At 34.3% G+C, this 25,480-nt stretch overlaps 1 protein-coding gene and 1 long non-coding RNA gene across 5 annotated transcripts; both read left to right on the top strand.

The window, feature by feature from the left end:
• The first annotated feature begins 5,544 nt into the window (after window positions 1–5,544).
• LOC134263543 (muscle M-line assembly protein unc-89-like) lies at window positions 5,545–13,215 on the top strand. 4 transcript variants are annotated; one of them, XM_062745914.1, is made up of 6 exons: window positions 5,545–5,957; window positions 8,221–8,477; window positions 9,132–9,350; window positions 9,568–9,641; window positions 9,971–10,049; window positions 11,421–13,215. In XM_062745914.1, the coding sequence occupies exons 2-6, from the start codon at window positions 8,255–8,257 to the stop codon at window positions 11,678–11,680; spliced, it is 855 nt and encodes a 284-aa protein (XP_062601898.1). In that variant the 5' UTR covers window positions 5,545–5,957; window positions 8,221–8,254; the 3' UTR covers window positions 11,681–13,215. The 4 variants fall into 4 exon arrangements, with proteins under 4 accessions (XP_062601898.1, XP_062601900.1, XP_062601901.1 ...); XM_062745916.1 differs by lacking the exon at window positions 5,545–5,957 and adding an exon at window positions 6,128–6,449; XM_062745917.1 differs by lacking the exon at window positions 5,545–5,957 and adding an exon at window positions 6,489–6,624.
• An 11,129-nt stretch (window positions 13,216–24,344) lies between these two features.
• LOC134263536 (uncharacterized) lies at window positions 24,345–25,036 on the top strand. Its single transcript, XR_009991294.1, has 3 exons — window positions 24,345–24,475; window positions 24,578–24,683; window positions 24,799–25,036. It is a non-coding gene; the product is annotated as an uncharacterized LOC134263536 (long non-coding RNA).
• The last annotated feature ends 444 nt before the right edge of the window (window positions 25,037–25,480 follow it).

Genomic DNA, 25,480 nt, shown 5'->3' with positions numbered 1-25,480 from the left:
TGATCTTGACCTTGGAGTATGACACACTTTTACTTTGGCCATAACATTTGAATGTTAGATAATATCATATATTTATATTTATATTTCATTATTTTTTTTAAGAAGACCTTTCATTGAATACCATCAACTTTGACCTTGGAGATTTACGTTCTTTAAAAAACTTTAACTTCGACCATAACTTTTGAACGGTAAGGGCTAGGGCTTTCCATTCGTAATCCTTGTCAGAAGACCTTTAATTGAATACCAAGAACTTTAACCCTTAGACCTTGACCTTGGAGTTTAAACTACTTTTAAAAACAAACTTTTACCATAATTTTTGAAGGGTTAGGCATGGGGCTTTCATACTTCACATATGTAATCCTTGTGACAAGACCTTTTATTGGATACTAAGAACTTTGACCCTTTGACATTAACTTTGGAATATGACCTACTTTTAAAATAAACCTTGATCATATTTTTTAAGGGTTAGGGCTTTCATACTTCAAATATGTAATCCTTGTGACAAGACATTTCAATGGATACCAATAATTTGACATTGGAGTTTGACCTAGGAGTTTGACCTACTTTTAAAAAACTTTAACCTTGGCCATAACTTTTGAACGGTTAGGGCTAGGGATTTCATTCTTCACATATGTATTAATCCTTGTGACAAGACCTTTCTTTAGAAACCAACAACTTTGACCTTGACCCTGGTGTTAAACCTAAGTCTCAAAAACTTATCATTTGCCCTATATTTTGAACTGGTGGTGCTATGGCTTTCATATTTCACAATTGTATTTTTTTAAAAGAACATTTTGCATTTTGCACAAAGCACCATATGAGTATGGCACAACAATAAGACAGTCCATGTGTAACATCAAAGACAAAGGATTGCTTTAGTGGCTTACAGAATACCAATGCCGTCTACACCATTAGCTACTAGTAGTATCCCTGAATTGCAAAGATAGAATATTAAACAAAAATGTTTGCAATTGCCTACGGTACGCTGGAATTATAGCCAGATGACTTACATGCATGTATTCATGCTATTGCTCTGACCCCACAGGACCGCAAATATCGTGTTCAAAGGCCTCAGATTAACAGAATATAGTCACAACAACACAACTGATGTTTTAAGCAACTAGTCAAAATGTATATCGCAAAGCCTAAAGTAAGTGTCGCAGTGTATATATAAGCTTCATAATGTACTTCTTACAGAAGACTGCCCCTGGACGCCGATAGATTTAGTGAATTGAATAATTTTTCCCTTGTGTTCTATGCAAACAGGACAGACTTGGTTCATATTCAATGGGGTTTGCCTACAAACTGTTCTCTTCTTCTCTAAAGATGTCCTACTTGCACATGTCTCTCCATCTTGCAAAGCCAAACCGTTTTGTTCTCTAAATCATCAAAATTGCCAGATTGAAACACCATTGAACATGTATGGTATAAAATGGCTAAACATATCCGCCAAAACAACTGCATCCCCAAACTCTGCAACAGCTGACCAAAGCTCTTCGTTTGCCTACAATGGATAGCATTCTAATACAGTTTTTAAACACATATTTGCAACAATTGTCTCGGGGATAAAAAAAAACCCACACAACTCGTCGGATAAAAATCATATCCAACTACAAATCATGGGAGATCGTATATTTATTTGATCGTATTTAAACTGATATATTCCATACCAAACTTTATAGACCTTTGTTTTATAGTAGACCTATGAATTACTCCGTCTAAATACAGAAGATTTACGGAGCATGTGTTCGGTTGTAGGGGGATGCTTATTTAACATCCGATGTCACATCTGAAATTTACATCCCTTAAAACTACAAACTGAGAACAGACTTATGACAAAGATTTGATTTTTTAAACAGCTTGAATTTTATTTAAAATATGCCCTTAAAATTTTGCAAATTTATATAAATTTCAAATAAAATTATATGATTGAATGTGGTTTCATTTAGTATCAAGTTATCAACGTATTTTAAAATTTAAGTTGATTTGAAATTTTACTTAGGTCTGTTCCAAATTTATGGACAGTGAATCAGGAGTCCTTGTTCTATTTCTGTTCACAGATCTGTTTGTTTATTTTTAGATCGGTCTCTATTCGAGATTTTCATATATTCACTTAGATACCAATGCTTGTTTGCATGAAAAATGTTGGAAATGGTCTATATGATATCTTGCGATGTTAACATATGTGTTTACAGTTTGCACTATGCATTTATTTTCTAGTAAATAAGATTTGAAAACGACAGAGAAATAATTTACAGAGAACTAAAATACATTTTTTAATGTTTTTTTGAAAATGTAACCCAAATACCTGGCAACCTACAATTGTTCAACCTTCAAATACATGGTGCTTTATTCATGTTTCCTAAATTACTTTTACGTTTACTCTATTCAATTGAATTATTCTGTGCATCAATTCATTAAGTGTGATCGATTCATTAAAAATTAAAATGTTAATTTCACAAAGTAATTCGTCTATTGCTTGTAAGCATATTTTATCTGCATAACACTGATTGTGATTTGTAATTGCAACTGAAGGGTAAGCGTCACTTCCCTCAAAAATATATCTTGTCAATGATGAAAGAAAACCAGTCCTAAAATTTTAAAAAGGAACAGGCGCGTAGCATCGTTTTTGAAAAGGGGGGGGGGGGCATCCAGAGAATTTTTTTTACTTATCTAAAAAAAACTTGACAAGCAAAAAAAAAAAAAAAAAAAAAAAAAAAAGGAAAAGTTGAAAATCCTATTTCGTGGGGTGGGGAGAGGGTGTTGAGATAAACTTTTTCTCGGTGTCAACTACTTTCAGTACCAATTCTAATACTACAGTTTCGGTACCTCGCTAAATGTGGGGAGGGGGGGGGGTAACCAGGCTTCCAATTAACATTTTCTATTGTATAAGTAAGGTTGGGAAAAAAAGTGGGTGGGGGGGGGGGGGCAGGCCCCCCTGATGCTACGCCCCTGAGGAATATATTTTATTATTGTCTTTATCTCGCAGAAAGGAATAAAACATTTTTTTTTACAACATATATGATGAATCTGATTAAATTGTGCATCATCAAAAATAGAAACTAACATTTTAAATGTTATTTTAAAAAAAACCCAGGAGTTTCTGGATCGCAGATTTGATTGGCTGAGGAGATAATTCAAAACGAACCGATGGGCAGACGGATGCTAAACATAGAGAAAACTTGAACTGGGCTTAAATACCATGTATGAATTTATAAACATCCGCATAATCCACCTGAGAGCTGGAAAACATGCATTCCTGAATAAATTACTTTACTTTATCCTTTCTCTCTTGTCTGAACCGTAATCCGACTGTATAGATTTCCGATTCCGAGGTTGGGACAATGACACCACTTGATGGCAAATGTACCGCTGTACAATTACCTTCATTTATCCCTGCACTTCAGACAAGAACAGAGAAAATATCATGCTTCACTATCACAGATTAACATAGCGGGCCTTTTTCACATCGCCTGCAACAACATAACAGTTTCCTGTTCGCTGTCGGATCTATTTAGAAAATCAGGCATCAACAAGAATACCCATCCGAACGCGCATTGCACTTGTACGTAACGCCACACAAGACTCTAGGATAACTGATTCTGTTTTATCAAGAATCAAGAATAAGTTTAATTTCATCGCAATAAAGTTGCATGAATAAAAAAACTGAAACGTAAGTGCATGTACGCGCAACCATAACAATACATGCTATTTGCATGTAAGTTTTCAGCTGAAAAGGTCAGAGGAAGAGGTCCAAAGATCAAATGTCGAAGGGTAATACAATCTTGAAGATTATATTTGACCGTACGATCCAAAATTTGCCAGAAAAGTTCAAGTTAAAAAGAAGACACCAGTTGATTCCAGAGCTACAGGTCATCTTGAGGATTGGATATCCTTAAAGTTTTTGAAGAGTTATCTGCCCTTAATGAAAAAGAGAAAAAAAAATAATTTGTCAAAACATATGAGGTAAATGTTTCATTTTTTAAAAAATACTTTTTTAGTTTTATAAAGAGAGAGTTTTTTATTTTTTCAGCAAGAGATTTTTCAAATTGCTACCATGATATAAAAAATAATGGACCATTCATTAATTAGGTACAAAATATATACATTGAATACTGGGTACCTTAAATTGTTAGCTCTACTGGTCAGAGACCAGAAGAGCTTATGCTGGATCAAGATCTTTATATTCAAAGACATAAGAGAGAGAGAGAGAGAGAGAGAGAGAGAGAGAGAGAGAGAGAGAGAGAGAGAGAGAGAAAGAGAGAGAGAGAGAGAGAGAGAATGTGTCAAAGTATATGTACAAAAACACTGAAAGAACGGCCTTAGGGTACCTTTATATTAAAGGTGTTGAAAAAAGGCATGGAGATTTGCAACTCTTAGTAAATCAAACCTGTCAGAATAACCTCTAGTAAATATTTCTCGTCCCAAAAGCCAGTTGTCATATTTTAGATGCAGATTTCTTTATAATTCAAGAAAAATCCTTTGTTCAATATTGCCTACGACTGACACATTAGCGGAAATTTAAAATGAATTTATCTTCATTGCATTGACATTCATGTTGAAAACAGAGTTTAAATAATTTCAAAGGAATATAGCGCGCAAAAGTTATAGCACCTCTTTACTAATTAACTTGAGGTATAAACTAAGATTTATTCTCCCTTTGTATTTGTTTTATACACCTATCCAGGACTTTCAAAATAAATTTAACAAATTTTTTCGGAGAAACGCTGTCCTCCACCCATGGACACATTTTTTTATTTTAGATATTATCTGGAAACAAATTAAAATCACACTCAGGTTTGTGTTACTGAACTTTGGCATAAAATTTTAATTTAAACAACCATCATTTTTATTATAAAAACTTAAAGAGAACTAAAGGTATCCCATGAAAACCATATTGGGTAATATCTGAGATATAAGTAGGGAAAGGAATAGAGAGGATGAGAGAGAGAGAATGTAGTCAATGTACTTTCTTATCCAGCCTCGTACAAGACTGAACCTTTTGAATTTTAAAGTTGACTCGGTGGATTTGGATTCTAGTACATACATGTGTATCTGGTCACTTTGATTATTTTACTGAGTATAAACGAAGTATACGTCTTGGTTAGTGAAAGGCAAGGTATTATTTGAATCAAAATCTGTAATCAATCGAATTAAGTCCGATTTTTCTCCCAATACGCATTCTATTATTTTTTTATTTACAAGTATCTATAGCTCTTTCCCCTTTTTGTTCACGTTCAATTTGGTCACATGCAGTGCCCTTTCGTTGAATGTTATAACTACATTACTCATTTATCTTGCTTTTTACACTGTTTTACCGCGATAAAACTCATTTACAGGGGGAAACAGATACCTTGAAGTTCTTGAATTCCCTAATTCAAATTTAATTCAGTCTAACAGTTTAATCATCTTCATTCACGATATTGAAGAAATATATGAATCATGTCTTTAATTTTAAATGCAGTCGGCTTTGGAATAATAATGTTATGTGTTTATATAATGGGCTGTTATAGAGGGGGATTTGGAGTCCAAAGGCCGACTATATACGGATTCCTCACTATTGAATACTATGCAGTAATGACATATTTCTTCCTCAATAATAACACCTGGCTTATCATGTTCATCGATTTTTTATGTGGTAGTTTAAAGTATCATAGCACTTTGTCCATATCCTAAGGTAAAACCCCGAGGACTTTCTTATCCAAAGGATATCCCAAAACATAAAAACAGAACAGAGATTTCTGGATATGAAAATTGCAGAGAAAAGGCGATGATTCCTGATTTACCGGTCACGTGGCTAGTCAGGAGAGGAAATGGATTAAGGGGTGTTAAATCGCCGATATAATTATTGGACATATTTAAAAGCTGTGCATTCATTCATTAGATCTGCACCGTTTCGGGTATAAACCATCGATTGCAAAGGGAATTTTAATCATACAATATTACATTGAGCACATGTAAGTACTAATTTAATACTTTTTTTCTTCTCAGACAAGAAAAGAATTGTAAATATTCCGAGCTGGTTTATATTAACAATAGTATACAGGCTGTTCTCGGCCTTCAGCTGTTTGTTTTGTTTATACGAAAAGAAATAGCTTTCTTCTGTATAAAAATCTCGTAAGGCACACGTGTGATCGACAATGCATATAATAAACCAGGAATAAGATATGAGAAATCTTTTTATAGCATGCTTATACTTCAATTTTTTAAAACCTTCATATCTAAAGCATGAAGTAGCTAAATCAAAGCTTCTGACGCTTGTGCTATGCGGGCGGTATTACATTCACTTGAGGAAAATATTATTACTCAGGAAGAACTAAAATATTTACAAAATGTGAGCTCAGAGGACAGACGTGTTGGAGTACTTAAAAGGATGTCGAAATTTCGTATGATCGAGTGATGAACACTCTATATACCGGTACTTATATTTATTGTGAAGGAGTTTCAAAGCGAGTGAAATGTTACGTATCTATACAAATTGTGTTTCAGCTGGAAAATTTACAACCTGTGTTGATCCAAGGCTGCATGCAAATTAGTCAAAGATATTTTAATCCATTATCTTTTTTCTTCAATACTACGTACATCAGCCATGTATTAACTGACTGATTAAGAAAACATTAAGAGGTTATATGATCATTTCTTTAGTGGATAGAAATTGCATGGAAAAATTATGTTAAAGCTAGTAGGTTGCTTATTACACTGTTACACGGTGAACAGTTGGTGTTATTTTTCGACGTTAAAAACTTTTATATACAGGTACATGTAAATTTTGATGCATTTTCTTATTGGGGCAATACTCTTCTTTTTTTCAGGGGGGGGGGGAGGGGGGGGGTTAATATCAAGAACTCATACGCAATTCTACTCTCATCTTCTTATACTTATCTCAATAACAATGAATTGACGTGGACTGTCTAAACACAGCATAATGATAGGAGAGCGTAATTAACCCCCCGTCTGTTTGATCAGATTTATGACATACCACGAGTCCTCTTCAGAAACACCCCATTGACGGAGGAGGCACGGTCCACAATCTAGCTATAAATGGAGTTTAACGACTCATCTGAGGAGGCATTATTACAACAAGCTTAATTTGAACTGGCTTTATTACGGAACAAGAAAATACCATTCGTTGTGTCGTCAAATCAATAATAATTATTCATTTGGTGCTTGCCTTTAGGTTCAAGGCCAATTTAAAGAGAAAGAATTGTCGCTTGGAATTGACATTGTGTCTTTTTGCAGGGTCTTATCTCCCCTTAGACTTGTCATTTGCATATATATGTAATTATTGGTGCCCCTTAGGACTTTATACTGATCTTATAACGATAAAGCTCAATTTTTTCTTGATTGGCACTCATATAAGACGTCCCCTTTTCCCTGAAGAAACCTTAGAAGGAATGACATAACAGTAGTCAGTACGTCGACAAGGAAAAGTTTCACACACGGAAAATGTCTGATATCAGCAATACAATTAGAATCCAACATTCGTCCGTATATATTTTTTAATATGTACTTTTTAAAATTATTTATTTATTCCTTTTTATTATTTTGTTTTTCCACTTGTTGACAGCATTATCTTCGATAAATCGGGGTCAAAATAATATATCATTCTGACCATCGTGTAGTTCAGTTTCAAAAGCATATGAATGACAAATGTAGTACAGCACTTTTTGACTGACCCACTACAGGTATTAAACTTAAGGTGAATCTCGGAGAGATTGATCCAGAAATATTTAAGGGTAAATATCCATTTTTCACAGAGAGAGAGAAAGAGAGAGAACATAGTGCAAATCATTGCAAAAATACGTGACAAGATAAACCCATACATGGAAGCGGGGGGAAACTTTAGGAAAGATCAATAAACGTATATCGTGCAAAAGACCAATTCTTATAATTCTTAAACCCATCTACAGTAGTAATGACTTCGTATTTATTTATTTTTCATAAAGAACGCAATTAAGTAATGAAATATCTCACGAAGGATAAAAATGTATTTTAAATAGTAAGAGAAAAAAGACCTTTCGTTTCCATATCCACCACGACTCTTTCCTTGGCACAAAAGAGAATTACAGTATTGTGTTTAGCTGCAGGCATAGAGGCATGTAAATCAAACCGGGTCACGTCCGTTGACAAACGTATAGAGTTTTGTAGGAGGAGGCTTTCAGCGATAAACTGACAGAGGACGAATGTCATTACACTTCTGTTCTCTTTCTTTTTTTCCAGTGGAACAGTGTCCCCTGACGTTTTCGGATGAAAAATGGCGATGGTAACACATAATGGACAGACAATAGGGATAACGGAGTACGTATCTCTTATCATTGAAGCGGCGAGGAAAATAATTGAGAAGGAGCAAAGAGAAAATGGAATTTTGGATAAAAGTGGATTATCTATTGCCAGCACGGACGCTCAGGAAGACAGGTTGACCAGCAGCGAATCGGAATCCTCAAAAGAAATGGCGGAAGTTTCTCCAAATTCTTTAGGTAAACATTTGATCAGTTGCATATAATTTTCATAATAAATCAACGAAGATGATCAATGAATGAAAATTGTAATAGCTTAGCCCTCAGTCACGAAGCTATATAACATATTTCTCCCCATCTCAATTTCTATTAACTTCTACAACAGTTCACCTTGGCTACAATGTTTAAATTGATCCTGTTAGAAAATTGTCACACCTTTCAGTCAAATAAACTAAATAATTCGTTAACATGATAAACAACAATGGTGCAAAACACGTAAATAGATTTTTCAATAGTGTGTCAAAGCATCACTTGATGGAGGGGAATTGCGTAAATCAGAGTTAATAGACATTGAATAGCAATACTGAAATCCCTATGGAAAAGATAGCCGTTTATGGTCAAAAATAAGACTCAATTTTGCGGTATCTAGTGTTTACGTTAAGCAACCCAGGAGGGAAAAAGGATTACACAATGGTGATAAATGGTGATAAATATCAAACATTGAGTGATATAACGATTTTTTGCTGCAGATATCATTATTTAAAATACTGAGTAAATGAAAAGAATAAAATCAGTTCCGTTTTGAATGCTAGTGCATGCATTTGATTGCTAGTATATGCATGGAATTTAAATAGATATCGACATTTTTGAAGATGATTATTTTTTTTATTTCAGACACAAATTCAGTAAAATTACGTTTACCCGATGGAACTTTGCAGTCGGTGGAAGATTACATCATTGGAATTATAAAAGACGCCAGCGATCAGATAGAAAAAGAACGTCAGAATGCGAGTATACGAGCAGACGACACTCTTGATAAATCAGCTGTTGGTGCTAATGTACAGACGCCTTTAAAGACTGAACCCAGTAATACATGTGAAAAAGACTCAACACGTAAAAAAAATTTTGACATTATTTGTTCATAAATATAAGATATATCCAAAACTGTGCTACGGATGAGCAATTCAGTTTAATACTTTGGATGTTTCCCAACACTAATTTGATGTGATTTTAGAAACACATTGAGTTTTAATCAATTCAACAGGAAAGCTAAATGAAAGATCTTATTAATAGATAAAAAGGTATTTATGTTGTATCAATTTTATTGCAGCAAAGGCAGCTAAAGCCAAAGTATCTAGTCCCAAACAAGGACCTGTTTCCAAAGTACTCAACAGAATCTTCAAGGTAGTTCAGACTTATTAATAAGGCTTTGATTTTATAACAAGTTGAATTATATATGCATACTTCCTTCATGCAAAATATTGATTCTAAAAAAAAAATAACTTCCTTCTTGCTGTTAGATAACAGCTAGTGTACATGAAAACAATTACATGTGTTTGTGTTCTGTTAACATTCAATGTTTATGATAAGATGTTTGGTTTAGTCTTTACCTTGACATTTGGATAATACATTCTAAAAAGTTCATTAAAAAACACTTATTGTGAAGTGGACATTGATAAACAACATTTAAAGCAATCCTTAGTATTAATAACTCTATCTTATCTCCTTTTCAGAGAGGTAAAACAAAAGAAAGAGAGAAGGCAACTGAAGAAATTATCAACGGATTTGACGATTCTCTCACTTCAGAGAGAGGTAGCTAATTAATCTCTCCTTGACGGGGGAAAATCAATAGCCATATCTGGCTGTCAGCATCTTACACTCCCAACCCCTTCATCACTTCCCCATTTGTTTTTCTATGTGACAAAAAGGGAATTACCGAGTGCCAAACTGTCACAGTTGTACAACATCAATCCTGGTCTGATCAATCTAATGCCTCAGTTTGTTTATTTCTTTGCCTTTTTTATGGACACAGACTTTAGGCATGCTAAATTTGTGTACTCTGTCTAAATGCAGCTGAGGTTGTTCATGACATGTCCTTCATTTATTTTCTATTGATAAGGATTTCACCCTTAAGATATATTTTGAGGTTGAAAAACACCTAAATCCCACTAAATGTTTGTAAAACCACAATGAGAATTTAATCTTTATAATCAACACACCAATTTTCAAAATCAATGAACAGACAAAATTTTCTTTTTCTTAGGATGATAATAAAGTTGAAGATAAGGAAAAAATCTATAAAAAATACAAATCAGTGGAAAGGTTATAAAACTTGGATCATATCATAAAAAAATATTTCCTCCACTAACATACAGTATTCCAGTTACAGTATGTCACACGATCTCTTACTATTGATTAGTTAGCTCCATATCAACTTGTGAATGAGATTATATTAGTTTGTAAATGAGAAATTATTTCATGCAAGTTAAATTCAAATGTGAAATAAAAAGATACTCTGATTGAATATAATATAAAAGAGGACCACCCTTTATACCCCCACCCACTTACCCCATTCACTGCCCAAAACTCTACTAAAATGTGACCTACAAATCCAAAAATCAAATCGTCACTATAAATGATTGATTTTTTTGTTAATGGTAGTTCTAACAATCCAGCAATTACACAAGCATTTTTCTCCACAATGATGTGAATGATATGAGAGCTATTTGATTTTTTTATATTGAATTTCTCATATCAGTACCCTAAGTGACTGCAGTTTTGCATCGATCAAGAATATTCCGTTGCTTTTGATAAGGAAAGCATAAAAAAATCAAATATAAAAAGAATGTTAATGTGTTTATAATTTAAAGGGAGGGGGAAATCTCTATTTAAAGTGATTAAAGAATCATACATGTGATGAAAAACATCAATATTTGTCAAATTACACAGAATAAATACTGCTACACAATTCAGTTGGGAAAACATGGTAACTTAAACCTATAGCTATCTGTACTAGTGTACTTCTACATGCATGTTTTTAAATTGTATTTTGTATACAAGTGCAATAGACGTGTTCTTAAAATAACTGAGACGATGAAAAATTAAAAGGACACTTGTTTTTAAAAAAGTACTTCCATATTTTACATGTATCTCCTGTATGAATTATGATTCTCTACATTCCAGGCAAAGAAGAAAATAGTTCTCCCTCAAAACCTGAGGAAAAGTCTCCTGTCAAACCTGAAGAAAAGTCCCCCGTCAAACCTGAACCAAATTCTCCCAACAGTGTTCATAATGAAGAAATCACTGTTCACACAGAAAACCATGAATCTCCCAGCAAAGACAATAAACAAGAAATTCCCAAAGGAAAAGTTAAAGTCCAAAAGAAGAACTCCCTCAGGAAAATGTTGTCCTGTTTCTCTTCCAAGGCAGCTCAGGCAGACTGATCTACATATAGACTAGGATATCCAGACAAATCCTAGGAAATCCTGACAAATCCTAGAATATCTGGACAAAATCTAGGATATCTGGATGAATACTAGGATTGTATTTGGGATTGTATGTGGCAAACATGCATTACGTGGATATTTATTACATTTGATTATGATATTTGCATTAATAACTTCATAAATATATGGTGAGATTTCATCTTGTTCTAAACTATTGCTAACATCATCTAAAAAAGATTTTGAAATGTGGTAGTTTTTGTGCCATAATAAAAGGATTGATTTGGATTTCTTATCATTTGGGTGTGTAAGTTTTATGTCAGAAGCATTTCCCAATAGAAATTGTAAAAGAATTACTTTTCAACTCTTCGATTCAAGGAACGGGAACATACATTCTTTACTTCATTTAGTATACAAGCTAATAAGAACTGATCCATTGGATGGGAGAAATCAAGATAAAATTAAACCTGGTTATCATACAAACTAGTGGAGACTGTTGTGACAACAGGATTTTAGTTTTGCTGATGCGACACTGTTTTGGTTGTATTTTACTGTGCAGGTATAAAAAAATGGACAGATGACACCTGCCACTGGTATAACTCTGTATTGTAAATTATATAAAAATAAGTTTGATGGTGAACTGACAATTAAAAACAATAATGCAGCAGTGTCATTTGTACCTATTTGTATATTTTAACATGTTTGAATAACTAGAGAGAATATGCACACTCTCATTTTATGATCACGCACATATTATTGTAACTCATCTACTGGTAAATTACTGTTTTTAAAGTCATCTTTTATGTAAGATTAGTTAGCAATAAAATGATTCATTTTGTATTCATCCATGATTTTTTTTTATGTTTCAAATGAATCACCATTCTGTATAATGCTCTATATGTATATATGTACAGCCATACATTAACTCACAAATCATTTTCATAATAAATTGTTACTTCATTATAATAACTACCCTCATGTTGAATTATACATATACTTGTTATTTATATAGTTCCCAGTGGGATTCCCCATTGCCAAACAATAACTAAGTTTTCCCAAGTGTTTGTAGTGTAGTAGCATGCTCAAGTCTTGTTCTTGTATTATATTTTTATACCAATGTAAAAATGGACATGCAATTATATGATATAGGTCAATTGTTTCCGTGCATGATAACGTGTTTTATCATTATCACAATTTACAGCCATCATTTCATCAGTCATGCACAGAGTTACTTTTTATTGTATTTCAACAAATAATTTTATAAGTACATGTACTATATAAAAACTATATTTTTATTGTAAGGGTGCTTAAATTTGTAAAAGTTATGTACATAAATATTTTATGCATTAAACAATTATATTTCAATGGTCGGACATACTAGCATTAATAATACAGTACTCTATCATGGAATGAGAACCACTGAAATATTACTTGTGCAATTAAATTCTGTGAATAATGAATGGACTGGTTAAACTGACTTTAGAAAAATATTTCAATACATTTAGAGAGAGAGAGAGAGAGAGAGAGAGAGAGAGAGAGAGAGAGAGAGAGGGAGTATAGTTTGGGTTTAAGTAAAATGTTTTCATTCATATGTATGTTAAAATGTCTTTTGCTATGTGGAATGAATGGTTTAAACCAAATTCTTAATATTCTTTTCTATATCTTATATCTTTTTAAAATTGCAATCCCAAGTTTCTATATACCTCTTGAATTGGTGTCTCCTTACAATGTATATCTTATTGTCTCTTCTTTTAAACTACATCTCACCTGGCACATCAGTGTTAGTTATATTATTATACATCCATATTTAATATAAGGTCTATTCACAGGCGTTTGGCAATGCATATTTTTCTTATTTACAGAAATAGAAGATTTAAATTGTAATGAAAATGCAATGCATTTCTGTGTACTATTAATGGAAATTTAACAGAAATATCCTTTAAATTTTATATATAATAAGAGATATCTCTCTTGTAGAGGTTCAGTTTAACCTTAATATTAAATTTTGTATACTTTTGAATTTTAATAAGAAATTGCAATAAAATACAAAGTTTTACACATTGTTTTTTTTCTTTTATCTCATGGCATAATTACAGTGTATTTGGCATAAAAAAACCTTTATTTTTTACAAATAAACTATATAGGTATATTGATCAAGAAAATTACTTTAATTAAGGCTGAAATCTGTAGGGTGGTGTAATTTTGACCAATTATTACCCCCCCCACCCCACCCCACCCCCACTTAAAAAGCAGGAGGGTATATAGTAAAATAGTAATTGGGATGTCCGTCTGTCTGTTAACTTTGGAGTACCCATCTCTTATCTGCAACCTGCAACTCCTCTCATACCACGGAATGAAATTTGATGAGACTTTCAGAGATTCTTTATTACATAATGCCATTGTGCACCTCATATTTTACTTTTTGATCGGACACATATTTTGGGTTTCCCATAGCAAAACATGGACACTGCCATTATATTCATATGGGAGGCAGGGGATATCATTTAGTGAGCTCATTGCTCACAGTATACCTGTAGTTTCTAGGGAATCCTTTTTCCTTTGTAATACCTTATACTTTTTCAGATTACACTGTATTATTCGTCATAAGATCAACTAGAGGTACTGTGAGCAATTAGCTCACTAAATGATATCCCATGCCTCCCATATGAATATAATGGCAGTGTCCATGTTTAGCTATGGGAAACCCAAAATATGTGTCGGATCAAAAAGTAAAATAGGAGGTGCTCAATGGCAGTTAATATGCAATAAAGATTCTCCGAAAGTTTCATTAAATTTCATTCGGTGGTATGAGAGGAGTTGCGGATTAGAGATGGGTACCCCAAAGCGTGACAGACGGACAGCTAGACGGACGGACATACCGATAGCTATATACCCTCCCGCTTTTCAAGCGGGGGGTATAATGATGATGGTAGAAGGAATTATTTTTATTGTGCATCGCGCTAGGAACCGGAAAGTGAGGTGCAAAGGGGCGTGTCACCTTACCCCCCCTCCACAATAATTTGACGATAGATAGCAATATAGTGGTTGGTTGTTAATAATGAACCAAACTGAAAATATTGTGTTCCATATACAGAATTGATACATTTAGTACTGATGTATTTGTAGCATGTATTGTATCGTTTGATTAATTCTTTATATAAAATACCTAATAACAGTCTCATTATAAAGCTTATTCTTTCGATCATACAAAATAAAATAAATGCCCAATCTCTTAAATATGTTAGGTTGAAAAACTGTCATGCACGGGGTTGATTGAAAGTCTCTTTAAAATTATATTAGAGGACCAAAAGAAATATAAAAATTTCTAATTAAAAGTTGGAAGTTATATGTAAGGTCATAGGGCCCGAATCCAGAAGATCGGGGTAAAAAAAAACTGACACAGAAAACGCCACGGTGCTCACCAACATATTTCAATGTACTTGTACAATCAATGTTTTATTCCATAGCTCCCTATGGGGTCGTCTGCCCTTCTTAAAATGCCTCCCCTTTTTAGGGTTGGAAGATTCATTGCTAACCAGTCTATATCAGTGTATTAATTTTACATTAATAAAGTTGGTAATGGTTTAAAATAAAGGGAAAAAACTAAGAAAAGGGGGTAGAAAATCTCAAATTAATTTCGGGAAAAAAAAACAAGATTAAAGCTGGAAACGCCAATACTAAATTAAAGTTGGAATCTCCAACTAAAAATTTACGTGGCACTAATACGCTTCCGTAACAAAATATGTCATATTGTGTTTAGGTAACTTCGACCGAACACGGGATATTTTTGACCGCTGCGCCAATATCAGTGGCGGATCAAGAAATTTTGAAAAAAGGGGGGGGGGCGACCAGTTTGAGGTCAGGGTAGGGGCCTAAAGTCACACCAAAAAACATTGATTTATCAATTATTTTGTTTTTTTTTTTTGGACAAAAAGGTGGGGCTGGGCCCCCGGGCCCCCTCTAAATCCGTCAGTGAATATAAACGAAATACTTTGAGTCATCTCTAATACATGTATATAATTCTGTCAAAACGAATTCAATTATTATTTTTAACAAACCCGACAATATTTAACTCAATTTAAAAATATTTTTGAGAGTTCCCAAATGGTGTTCTGTTGAAATGTTGAATTAAGCGAAGAGTTACTTCCCCTTTGGTAACTCTCCTGTAATTTTTGGATGGGTTATCTCTTCTACTTCCAAACATCACAGCCCAGACAATATGTGAACATATGGATATATCATAAAAGGTATTTTTGATGCAAAAGTGGTGAAGTTCACACCATGGGACGTTACACCGCTCATAAAATTAGACATAGGGCCTACCAAACATTGGGATCAATCCCTAATCAATCTACTACAGAATATTGGAGTAGCATACGTTTACCGACTTTACATTTAAACTATTTCGTCAGTTGATTTGTGATTTATATGGAATAAGCTGGAAAAAGGAAAACAGGAGACTGCGATGATTCTAAACTTCCAACTCTCTTTTTGCTAAGCTACAAATAGGTTGATTATAGATGCCACAGTCTCCAGCTTGTGTAGCCTAACGAATGTTGATTTAGAACTGTAGTAGAAGGTAAAGAGTAAAATGTTACCTTATAGATCTATATCAGTGCTGTCAGAGCCACTAGATATTTTAGTATATTTTCTCAATTTATGATGGAGATCTTGGGATATACACAACATTATAATAAGAATATTAACAATTTTACTCTGAATTTAGACAAAACTATCTGATGCAGCTATTTCGGATATTCCATATTGCAGGTGCCGGTGGCCCAATTAGTAAATAGTTGGTGGGGGGGGGGGGTGTTAAAAACGTCAGTGTTTGATTATTGGGAATAACATTGCTTATTTTCATTATACAAGCCAAGACGTACTCCCTGTCCTTCCTCTTCTTCTGATGTGGTATATAAAAAAATCTCTTTAAAGATGAAATTTGAGGTTTGACAGCAAAAAAGTAGTATGGGCTTCAAAGGAACATCAGATAACAAATATTCTGTATTTTTGATTTTTTTGCCTACTGCGTTATTTAAGTAAAATACCTCCCATTTAGCTGAAAATTGATTGTAAATAGGTAAACAAGTTTTTTTTTAAAGCTAGTGATGAATACATCGTGTTGACTTAAAAAAAACAGCATTTTTAAAAATTATTTCTCCGACTATAGGGCCTAGCAAGGTTTTAAAGTAAAACGCAGGGTCTGAAAAGAACATCAAACGTATGAGAAGAACATCATACATCCATATATCTAATTTCTTTCGTTGGGTTTCGACAGTTACGGAGTTGACCGATTTAAAACGCATTGCGGGTATTACAATTTACATCAAATTGTTGGCATCTGCATCGGAGCAAACATGGAAGCCAGGGCAAGTACTGAGTATATGAAAATGGAAAAGTTTAATGACTGGGTTCTTGGGCGGAATGTTGTTCTGTTAAAGGGCTGGCGATATGAAAGATGCCCTGTTCAAACCCATTCAGAAAAAATGTCCAAGAATACCGTCTTTTAAGAGATGCATTTTTAGACCATTATAGTGTAGGGGCCTATGGGGTATCGAAAATATATTATATGTCATTACAATGAATATTCGGCATTTCATAGGATTCTTAAAGGTCTTACGCAAGGAAATAGCCAATGAAGTTCTATATACATAGAGACAATTTCTTTTTCTTTTTTCATTTTCGGCACCTTTTTTAGGTCTACAATTTTAATTTTGGACTCATGTACAAGGGATATCATATCTTTAGCAGAATTGTGCCACTGAATTAAAGGGAACTCTTTTTTTAGGTGCGCGTGATATAACTTCCTGGATGGTGCGTAGTCTGTCAACATCTGAAACCCACGTGTATTTCGGGGTAGTATGTTTACTCTCAATTTTCTTTCTTAAAAGCCGCATAAGGGGTATTTTTTCTGATCTCAAATTTTTTTTTAAGCATTGATCTTTATTCTCTATTTCATGAATTATCTGCTGAGAGTCTAGTTAATTAATTAATTTAATTAAAGCTATATAGTAACATATAGTGAAATTATTTCCTTGTGTGAGACCTTAAGATCAGCCGAGACGTTCTTCGATAATGTAGTACAAATAAGATTCATGAAAAACATCAAATCAACTGAAACACAATTTAGCATTTAAAAAGGTAATCTCACAAGGATATGTAATTTACATATTGGGACTTGCTGATATCCTTGCCCTTTGTCACGTGATGATGCCGATGATTTCTGCAGACTCCATTATGAACAACAATACTCTGCAACATAGGAATGTTTAAGACATGTACACAGATTGTTACGATTTTACAGATATTAATGACAGTGGTAAAAATGATGTTGAAAAGTTGGTAAACTAGTGTTATGAGCATGTTACAGTTGCAACTGAGCCAATTAAAGAATAAAAAGATACATTTTCACTTTGTATATGTAATCATTGTATAACTCCTTTTATCTGATACAAAGAAACTAGGGGGGGGGTAAGGCAGCCGAGCCATAATTATTATTATCCGAAAAAAATTAACATTACTAAGATTAAAGCATTCTCTAATTTTTCTCCGTTATTTTATCAATTTCATCATTAGCAAATTAACTTTCAAACTAATAAAAATGAAGAACTTTTCATTTCCCCATGCACATTTTATAACGTAAACACAGGCACTTGTTTGGGAAATAATTTAAAAATATTACTAACCTTGTTTTTCTAACATATTCATTTAGATACTATTATTCCACAACAAACAATCCATATAACCGTGGTTAAAGCCCTCTTGGCCCTGAAATTGATGAACCATTTCGCCATACTTCCATTTTGGGGTGGCATAATGATTCCGCACATGCAATACGCTTCGTGCATGTATACTTCAAGATCATAGTCGTTAGAGGTCTAAGGAGGTTTTTGACATCGAATTGTTGTGCTATTAAGGTAAGAATATAAGGAAATTAATCCATTTTTTCTAGGGGTGTTCATGGGTGTATTTTCTTGCGTTCATCCCGATTTTTTTCCTTCAGACCAGCGAGCTACATTTCTGCAAATGCAGCCGATAGCAATTATTATATCCAAGAATTTGTGTTTTATGCTTTGTTACTTGAAAAGTTTTCTCACAAATATGAGATGCAATACAATACTTACCCCCACTGCAACCCCCCCCCCCCCCCCCACGAGTTCTAGGAGCCTGGTACACATATATATGACTGGAATTGCAGTTATCACAATATTTAGCAATTTTATCTTTGAGACATTTTAAAGACAGTTTAAAAATCAAGAGATAAGAAAGATATGCGAGAAACGTTCTTAAATACTGACATATTGTTCGTGGACACAGTTAAGTCTGAGAGAGGAAATATAGTCATTTATGGGTATTTAGAGTATGAAATGTTTTGTAAAAATAGTAGAATATTGAAAGTTAAGTAAAAAATCACAGTTATCAGATGCAGTGCAATTAACACATGAAAGTTGACCGTCTTTGTTGAAATCAGTTTTTCAACAGGATGAGGGGGCTGGGGTGGGGGTAAAGGTATAAAAAGGTATATTTTAATAGGTGTATTTGAAATAATGTTTATAAATTGATAAGTTTTAATGTGTTTTCTGATACAATGTAACGAATATTAAACAGCACCGCAGATTACAATTAACAGTAATTTTTGGCATGCTACCGGAAGCACATTTTTTATTTGGCCCGACCAAAAAAAAAAAAATAAATAAAAACAAAAATTAAAATAAAATAATAATAACAAAGACTTATTATAAAAATATTCGGTATAGATTTGATATGTATCCAGGCCAGAGATTATGTATTTATAAAGTCATCTGAGCACACTTCCGGTAAATGCGAGCTCATGAAAATCGTGAGCACTATTCTCAAAGAAATGGCGGGCATGCAGTCCAATTTCAGATAGTTCACTAAGTCTGCAGATTAAAAATTACACAATACTCCTAAACGAAGAAATGTTTTTGTGAGTACGTTTGTTATAAGTTGTTGATTTTTATGAAATATATAATAAGAGGAAACTTCGATGGGGTTTAACAGTAAAGTTAAACGAACAATCAGTCATGACGAAATAGTTCATAGCCATTTTTAAAAAGAACCCATACCTATAAATAGAATTTCTCTCGGACAGTTTTAGTTCAAAATATTGTGGATTTTTACATGGTCGTAGGAACGGGGTGATGTCCAGCAATAATTTTCCTGATATGTAGAATATACCATAGAAATCTAAAGCTATTATATGCTTGTGGTCCCTCAATAAATACGTTCGATAAATACGGTAGTAGATAGTGTCCCCGAAATGAAAATATTTGTCTGTTCCCCTAAACTAAAAATTGCTTCCTACGGGCCTGTTTTAAACATATATTGCTGTATCCAACCCATTTCAACTTACTTCTTTTTTGTCTCTCTTTTCTAGCTCACCTGAGATCAAGGCACAAGTGAGCTTTTCTGATTTTAATTTTCCTGTTGTCTGTCATTGTTGATGTAAAGTTTTCACATTTTCATCTTCTTCTCAAGAACCACTTGCCCAATTTCAACCTAACTTACAACAAAGTATTCCTAGGTAAAGGAAATCCAAGTTTGTTTATATGAGAGACCACACCCCCTTCCAAGGGGGATAATTGCGAATTTTAAAAAATTATGGCATCTTTTCAAAATCTTCTTCTCTGTGTTTTCAAGAACCACTGTGCTAGAAAATATTAGACTTATATGGGAGCATCCTTAGGTAGTGTGGATAGTTTGTTCAAATCATGACCCCTGGGGTAGGGTGCAGACACAGTGGGTGATCAAAGTTTCACATAGTAATGCATATATAGGGAATCTTTAGAAATCTTCTTCTCAAGAACAACAAAACCTTGACTGTTCATATTTATATGGAAACAGGTATTGTAGAATCAACTTTGATCAAATCATGACCCCCAGAGGTAAGGTGTGGCCTCAGTGTTCAATCAAAGTTTTACATAGGAATACAAAGGAAAAATCTTTTAAAATCTTCTTCTCAAGAACAGCATATCTATGATTGGTCATATTGACATGCAGGCATCATTAGGTAGTGTAGATTCAGTTTGTTCAAATAATGACTCCTGGGGGTACTGGGTAGGATAAGGTCACAATGTTTTACTTAGGAAGATATAGGAAAAATCTTCTCAAGAATAGCAAATCTGATGTAGATTCCAGTTTGTTTAAATCATGACCCCCCGGGTGTAGGATGGGCACACAATGGAGGATCAAAGTTTTACAAAGAAGTATATCATTATTTTTTTTTTAATTTTCTTCTCAGGAACAGCAATAACATGGGTGGTCATATATTTATGGAAGCATCCTCAAATTATGCAGATTCAGTTTTTTTCAAATCATGATCGACCCACAGGGGTATAGAGTAAGGCCAAACTTGTAAGAAAAAGAGCTGTAGTTAGTGGATATGATGTAAGGATCCATAGCTAGTGTACATTCAATTTTGTTCAAGTCATACTCCCCACCCCCCATTCCCCCTAATAGGGGTAGGTCGTGACTACATGTGCATTTAAGCTTTTCAATATGATCCTGATTTTTGCCTTTTTGCTAGCCACAGTGCTCAGGTGAGTGATGTGATCCTTGGGCCTCTTTTTTTTTTTTTTTTTTTTTTTTTTAATTTTTAAATCCCCTTGCAATATTGGTGGTGTTAATGTGAAGGAAAATAGAGATCCAGATTTTTTTCAGAAAAGTGAGTGACGTTTGAATATTTCAGATCATGATTTATTGTTTCTTAATATTTTCATAAATGACTCCAAAGGGGAGTGAGGAGAAGGAGGAGGGGGGGGTGCTAATTTAGTTATGTTTTAGAATTACTTGTGTAATTACCAAAAAAGATGAGAGAGACGAGAGATGTAAGAGTTGATGTCGATTTGTAGTAAGGATGTTCAAAGTTTTTCACGTCAAAAAGTGACGTTGATCATGTTTGATAGAACTCCGACAAGCATTTATGCTATTATAATGTAGATTCAAATTTGTTCAAATCATGACCCCTGGGGGTAGGGTGGGGCCACAATGGCTAATCAAAATTTTACATAAGAATATATAGGAAAAATCTTTTAACATTCTTCTTCTTCAGAACCACTGGGCCAGGAAAGATGAAACTCATGTGGAAGTATCCTCAGGTAGAGTAGATTCAAGTTTGTTCAAATCATGACACCTGGGTGTAGGGTGGGGCCACAATGGCTGATCAAAGTTTTACATAGGAATATATAGAATTTTAAAAAATCTTCACCAGAACCATTGGACCAGGAAAGATGAAACTCGTGGGAGCATTCTCAGGTAGTGTAGATTCAAGTTTGTTCAAATCATGACCCCCGGGGGTAGGGTGCAGCCACAATGGCTGATCAAAAGTTTTACATAGGAATATTTAGGAATTAAAAAATAAATCTTCTCCAGAATCATTGGACCAGGAAAGATGAAACTCATGTGGGAGCATTCACAGGTAGTGTAGATTCAAGTTTGTTCAAATCATGACCCCTTGGGGTTGGGTGGGGCCACAATGGCTGATCAAAAGTTTTACATAGGAATATATAGGAAAAATCTTTTCAAAAAATTTTCTCCCAAACCATTGGGCCAGTAAAGATGAAACTAATGTGGAAGTATCCTCAGATAGTGTAGATTAAAGTTTATTCAAATCATAGACTTAATTCAAGCCTTTACATAGAATTACACTTTATATAGGAAAAATCTTTAAAACTCTTCTTCTCAACTATGGTGAAATTATACAGGTATTATTTTATTATTATATATGTACTATGCTTTATTGATATATAGACATTCTCAAGTAATAAATCATTCATCCCCTCCCCCAACAAGTAAGCTTTTCAATACTGAGCTGATTTGTGTTTTTTAACTAGCCCATGTGCTCAGTTGAGCAATGTGGCCCATGGGCCTCTTATGTTTTTTTTTTTCAGTTACGAAAACTTTTTAATTGGGTCATTTATTTCTGAACCTTACTCTTGGCCTTACTATTCCCTATTTTATTAAACTGTCTCACAATTTTCTGACTTTGAAATTCCCTATAAAGTTGATCTGAGTATTCACCATTTTTAATTTAACTTTTCTTCAAAGCTGTTTCATTAAAAAAAAAAAGACACATCTTTACAAGACCTATTCAACTGTATGTATATGTCTAGAAAGACCCTATGTTCTGTCTTGATACAAGGTTATTTTGACTAGGCCTGTTCTTTTTGGTATTTTGGAATAAACAAGAAACTTAAACACAGATTACAAGTAACCCAGGACAAAGTGATACAGTTCATAGACCTTGGTCCAAGAGTATTTCTAGTAATATTTTAAACTCTCTAAATATGCTAAGAGTGGAGGATAAACTAAAACAAATAAGATTAAACCATGTTTTTACCGTTTTAGCTCTACTGGTCAGAGACCAGAAGAGCTTATGTGAAAGTCATGCATCTGGTGCCTGTCCGTCTGTCTGTCTGTCTGTCTGTAAACAATTTTCTAAATGCTACTTATTCTACAGTTTTGGTCTGATTTCAATATAACTTGGCACACAGGTAGACTACAAAAAGAAACATAATTCTGTGTATGATTTAATTTGATTTTGATGATCGATGTTGCCGTGGTTACTTAAATTAGAAATACTTTAATCAGACTAAAACTGAATTTGGAGTAGCATTTAAAAATTCATTGAAATCAACACTAAGATACCTAATTCTGTATGTATCCAGTGCCCAGCAACAGTATGCCTAGAAGCCAAATTGCTATGTAACAGAGTAACAGACTGCTTTCGCGGCTATGATAAGGCTGTCCGAAAAATTTCAAACGGTTCTAACTAATATGGCGTCAAGTCACTGTATACTTGAAGGGGAAAGTGTCATAATTTTTACATTCCTTTTACATGACGTGTAGAGTTTTTTTTTTTTGGCGTTATTGTGAAATACAAGTTTTGGGATTTTGTTATGATGTTTAACATTTGAAATCTAAATATATTTGTTCCTTTTGCTTGTCCAGTATGCACATAATTAAACAATAGTAAAAAACTGAATGTGAAACACTCCCCTTACACGCCCGTAGACTGAGTTGAATTTATGAATCGTGTTTATGTTTGACTGGCACAAGTGATAAACAAGGATAAATGGAAGATATTCTGTGTAAATCAACAACAGAAGTATGTCCTCTTATTGAATTTTGCTGGAGGATTGTATGTAGTTAATCCATTTTTTGTATAAATGGTGACTAAAAGTGAAAAAAACCTTCTTGTTGGTCAGTTGAATTTCTCGTCAAATATTTTCTTACAGAGTAAAAATCAGACTTGCCCCCAGCTTTTTTTATGTACTAGAGATCACGATAAATTTATCTATGTAACAAACTTTTCACAATAATTTTGTTTTGCACTTGTACCGATGCGACTTTTGAGCGATGTTTAGGAATATCATAAATGTCCATCGAGTGATCAACAGAGTCATGTACGTGACATCACAAAAATGCTTTATTATAATACCTGATTAAACTCTTACCACAAGTTGACTGCAAACTAAAACGAGGATTACATATTGAAATTAAAATCTATCTCAAATTAAAATGTATATTTTCAATGCATTTTAAGCAATCAAATAGCCTTATCATTACTGCATTTGGAGAGAGGGGAGAGAGGAAGAGAGGGTAAGATTCATGTCCTAGACCTGAATTAAGTGTTTGGTTATTTTTTTCCTCATCTCACTTGATGAAGACTGTGACCTCTCTTGATAGTGTCTTGTCTTTCTACTTTAGGTATGCAGTGTGAGGCAGCCCTCCATTCCCAGCCCTTTGAAGAGGAGACTGCCAAACCCAAGGAAGGTAAGATACTTTGTGCAACACCTCACACACTGTGGACTTTCTTCATTTTCACGCGTTAGTCTTAGCACACTTGTTTGACTTCTGCACATTTGATGTTAACAGGTGCGGGTTAGGCTAGTGTTGATTCCCAGATGAAGTGTGGACCGCAGCCTGTCGGAAGAAGTGCAAAGAGTTCAGGGACATACAGCGGCCCACCCCAGCATTAAAGGTAAGAAGGACTGGAAGCGGTGTACACCTGGCAATCTGTGGACTTTTGTTACTCCTTCCTTGTGGCGGGAGTGCGTGTTGCATTGACTCTGAACTGTCGACATCTTTGTTATTAGGTACGGGCTTGGACAGGTTGCGTGGAAGAAGAGCAGGCCGACACCAGTAGGCAGCTGTTCTGCGATGCATTGCGGTCAATCCCAGAGTTGCAGGTAAGACGCAGTGTGCACATGTTGCACTCTGTCCACTTTCAGTCCTGTGTGTTTGTGTTAAAAGGTACCTTAACTCTTCTCTTTGCACAGTAAAGAGCACAGTCTGCAATTTTAGTTTTAATAACTCTAGGAAGTTGTTTTGATGTCTTGATTTTGCTTTGTTAGCAGAAGAGGCGGTGTATGCTGAAGCAGACGAATCCCAACAGCAATCAAGGAGGGAAGAGGAGGTGAGATTCACACTGTACATCTGGAAGCCTTTCATGATCTTTTCCTTGCCAACCGATGTTGGCCATATCAGCATTTGACCTCTCGACTTTCAATTGACAGGATGCGCATCAAGAAGAAGATTCCACCAGAGCCCAGCCCACCAGAGCCCAGCCCAACCCAGATGTGGATCCAATTCTGCGACCAGGAAGCCTAATAGAGAAGCATTTTGAATTTATTTCCTTCTCTCTGTCTCCTCTCTGTCTCCTCAGCACTTCCCCTTAATCTAACAAAACTAACCATCCCCTACCCCTTAATCTTCATTGAATTTCTGAGCTTTGTTTCATTGTTTTGAATGTTTACTAATCTCTTCTCAGTTTCTATT

The sequence above is a fragment of the Saccostrea cucullata genome, unplaced genomic scaffold (genome assembly GCF_032062105.1).
Source record: "Saccostrea cucullata isolate Sc308-1 unplaced genomic scaffold, CSIRO_AGI_Scuc_v1 ctg536, whole genome shotgun sequence".
Taxonomy (NCBI): domain Eukaryota; kingdom Metazoa; phylum Mollusca; class Bivalvia; order Ostreida; family Ostreidae; genus Saccostrea; species Saccostrea cuccullata.
The sequence above is the reverse complement of the archived record's forward strand: the minus strand, read 5'-3'. Positions and strand labels throughout refer to the sequence as shown.

What these genes read in the sequence shown, in the direction of transcription:
- LOC134263543 (XM_062745914.1), top strand. Translation starts at nt 8,255, where the DNA reads ATGGCGATGGTAACACATAATGGACAGACAATAGGGATAACGGAGTAC. An exon ending in ATGTGAAAAAGACTCAACAC is followed by an intron (nt 9,351 to 9,567) that starts GTAAAAAAAATT and finishes ATTTTATTGCAG; the next exon opens with CAAAGGCAGCTAAAGCCAAA. An exon ending in TACTCAACAGAATCTTCAAG is followed by an intron (nt 9,642 to 9,970) that starts GTAGTTCAGACT and finishes TCTCCTTTTCAG; the next exon opens with AGAGGTAAAACAAAAGAAAG.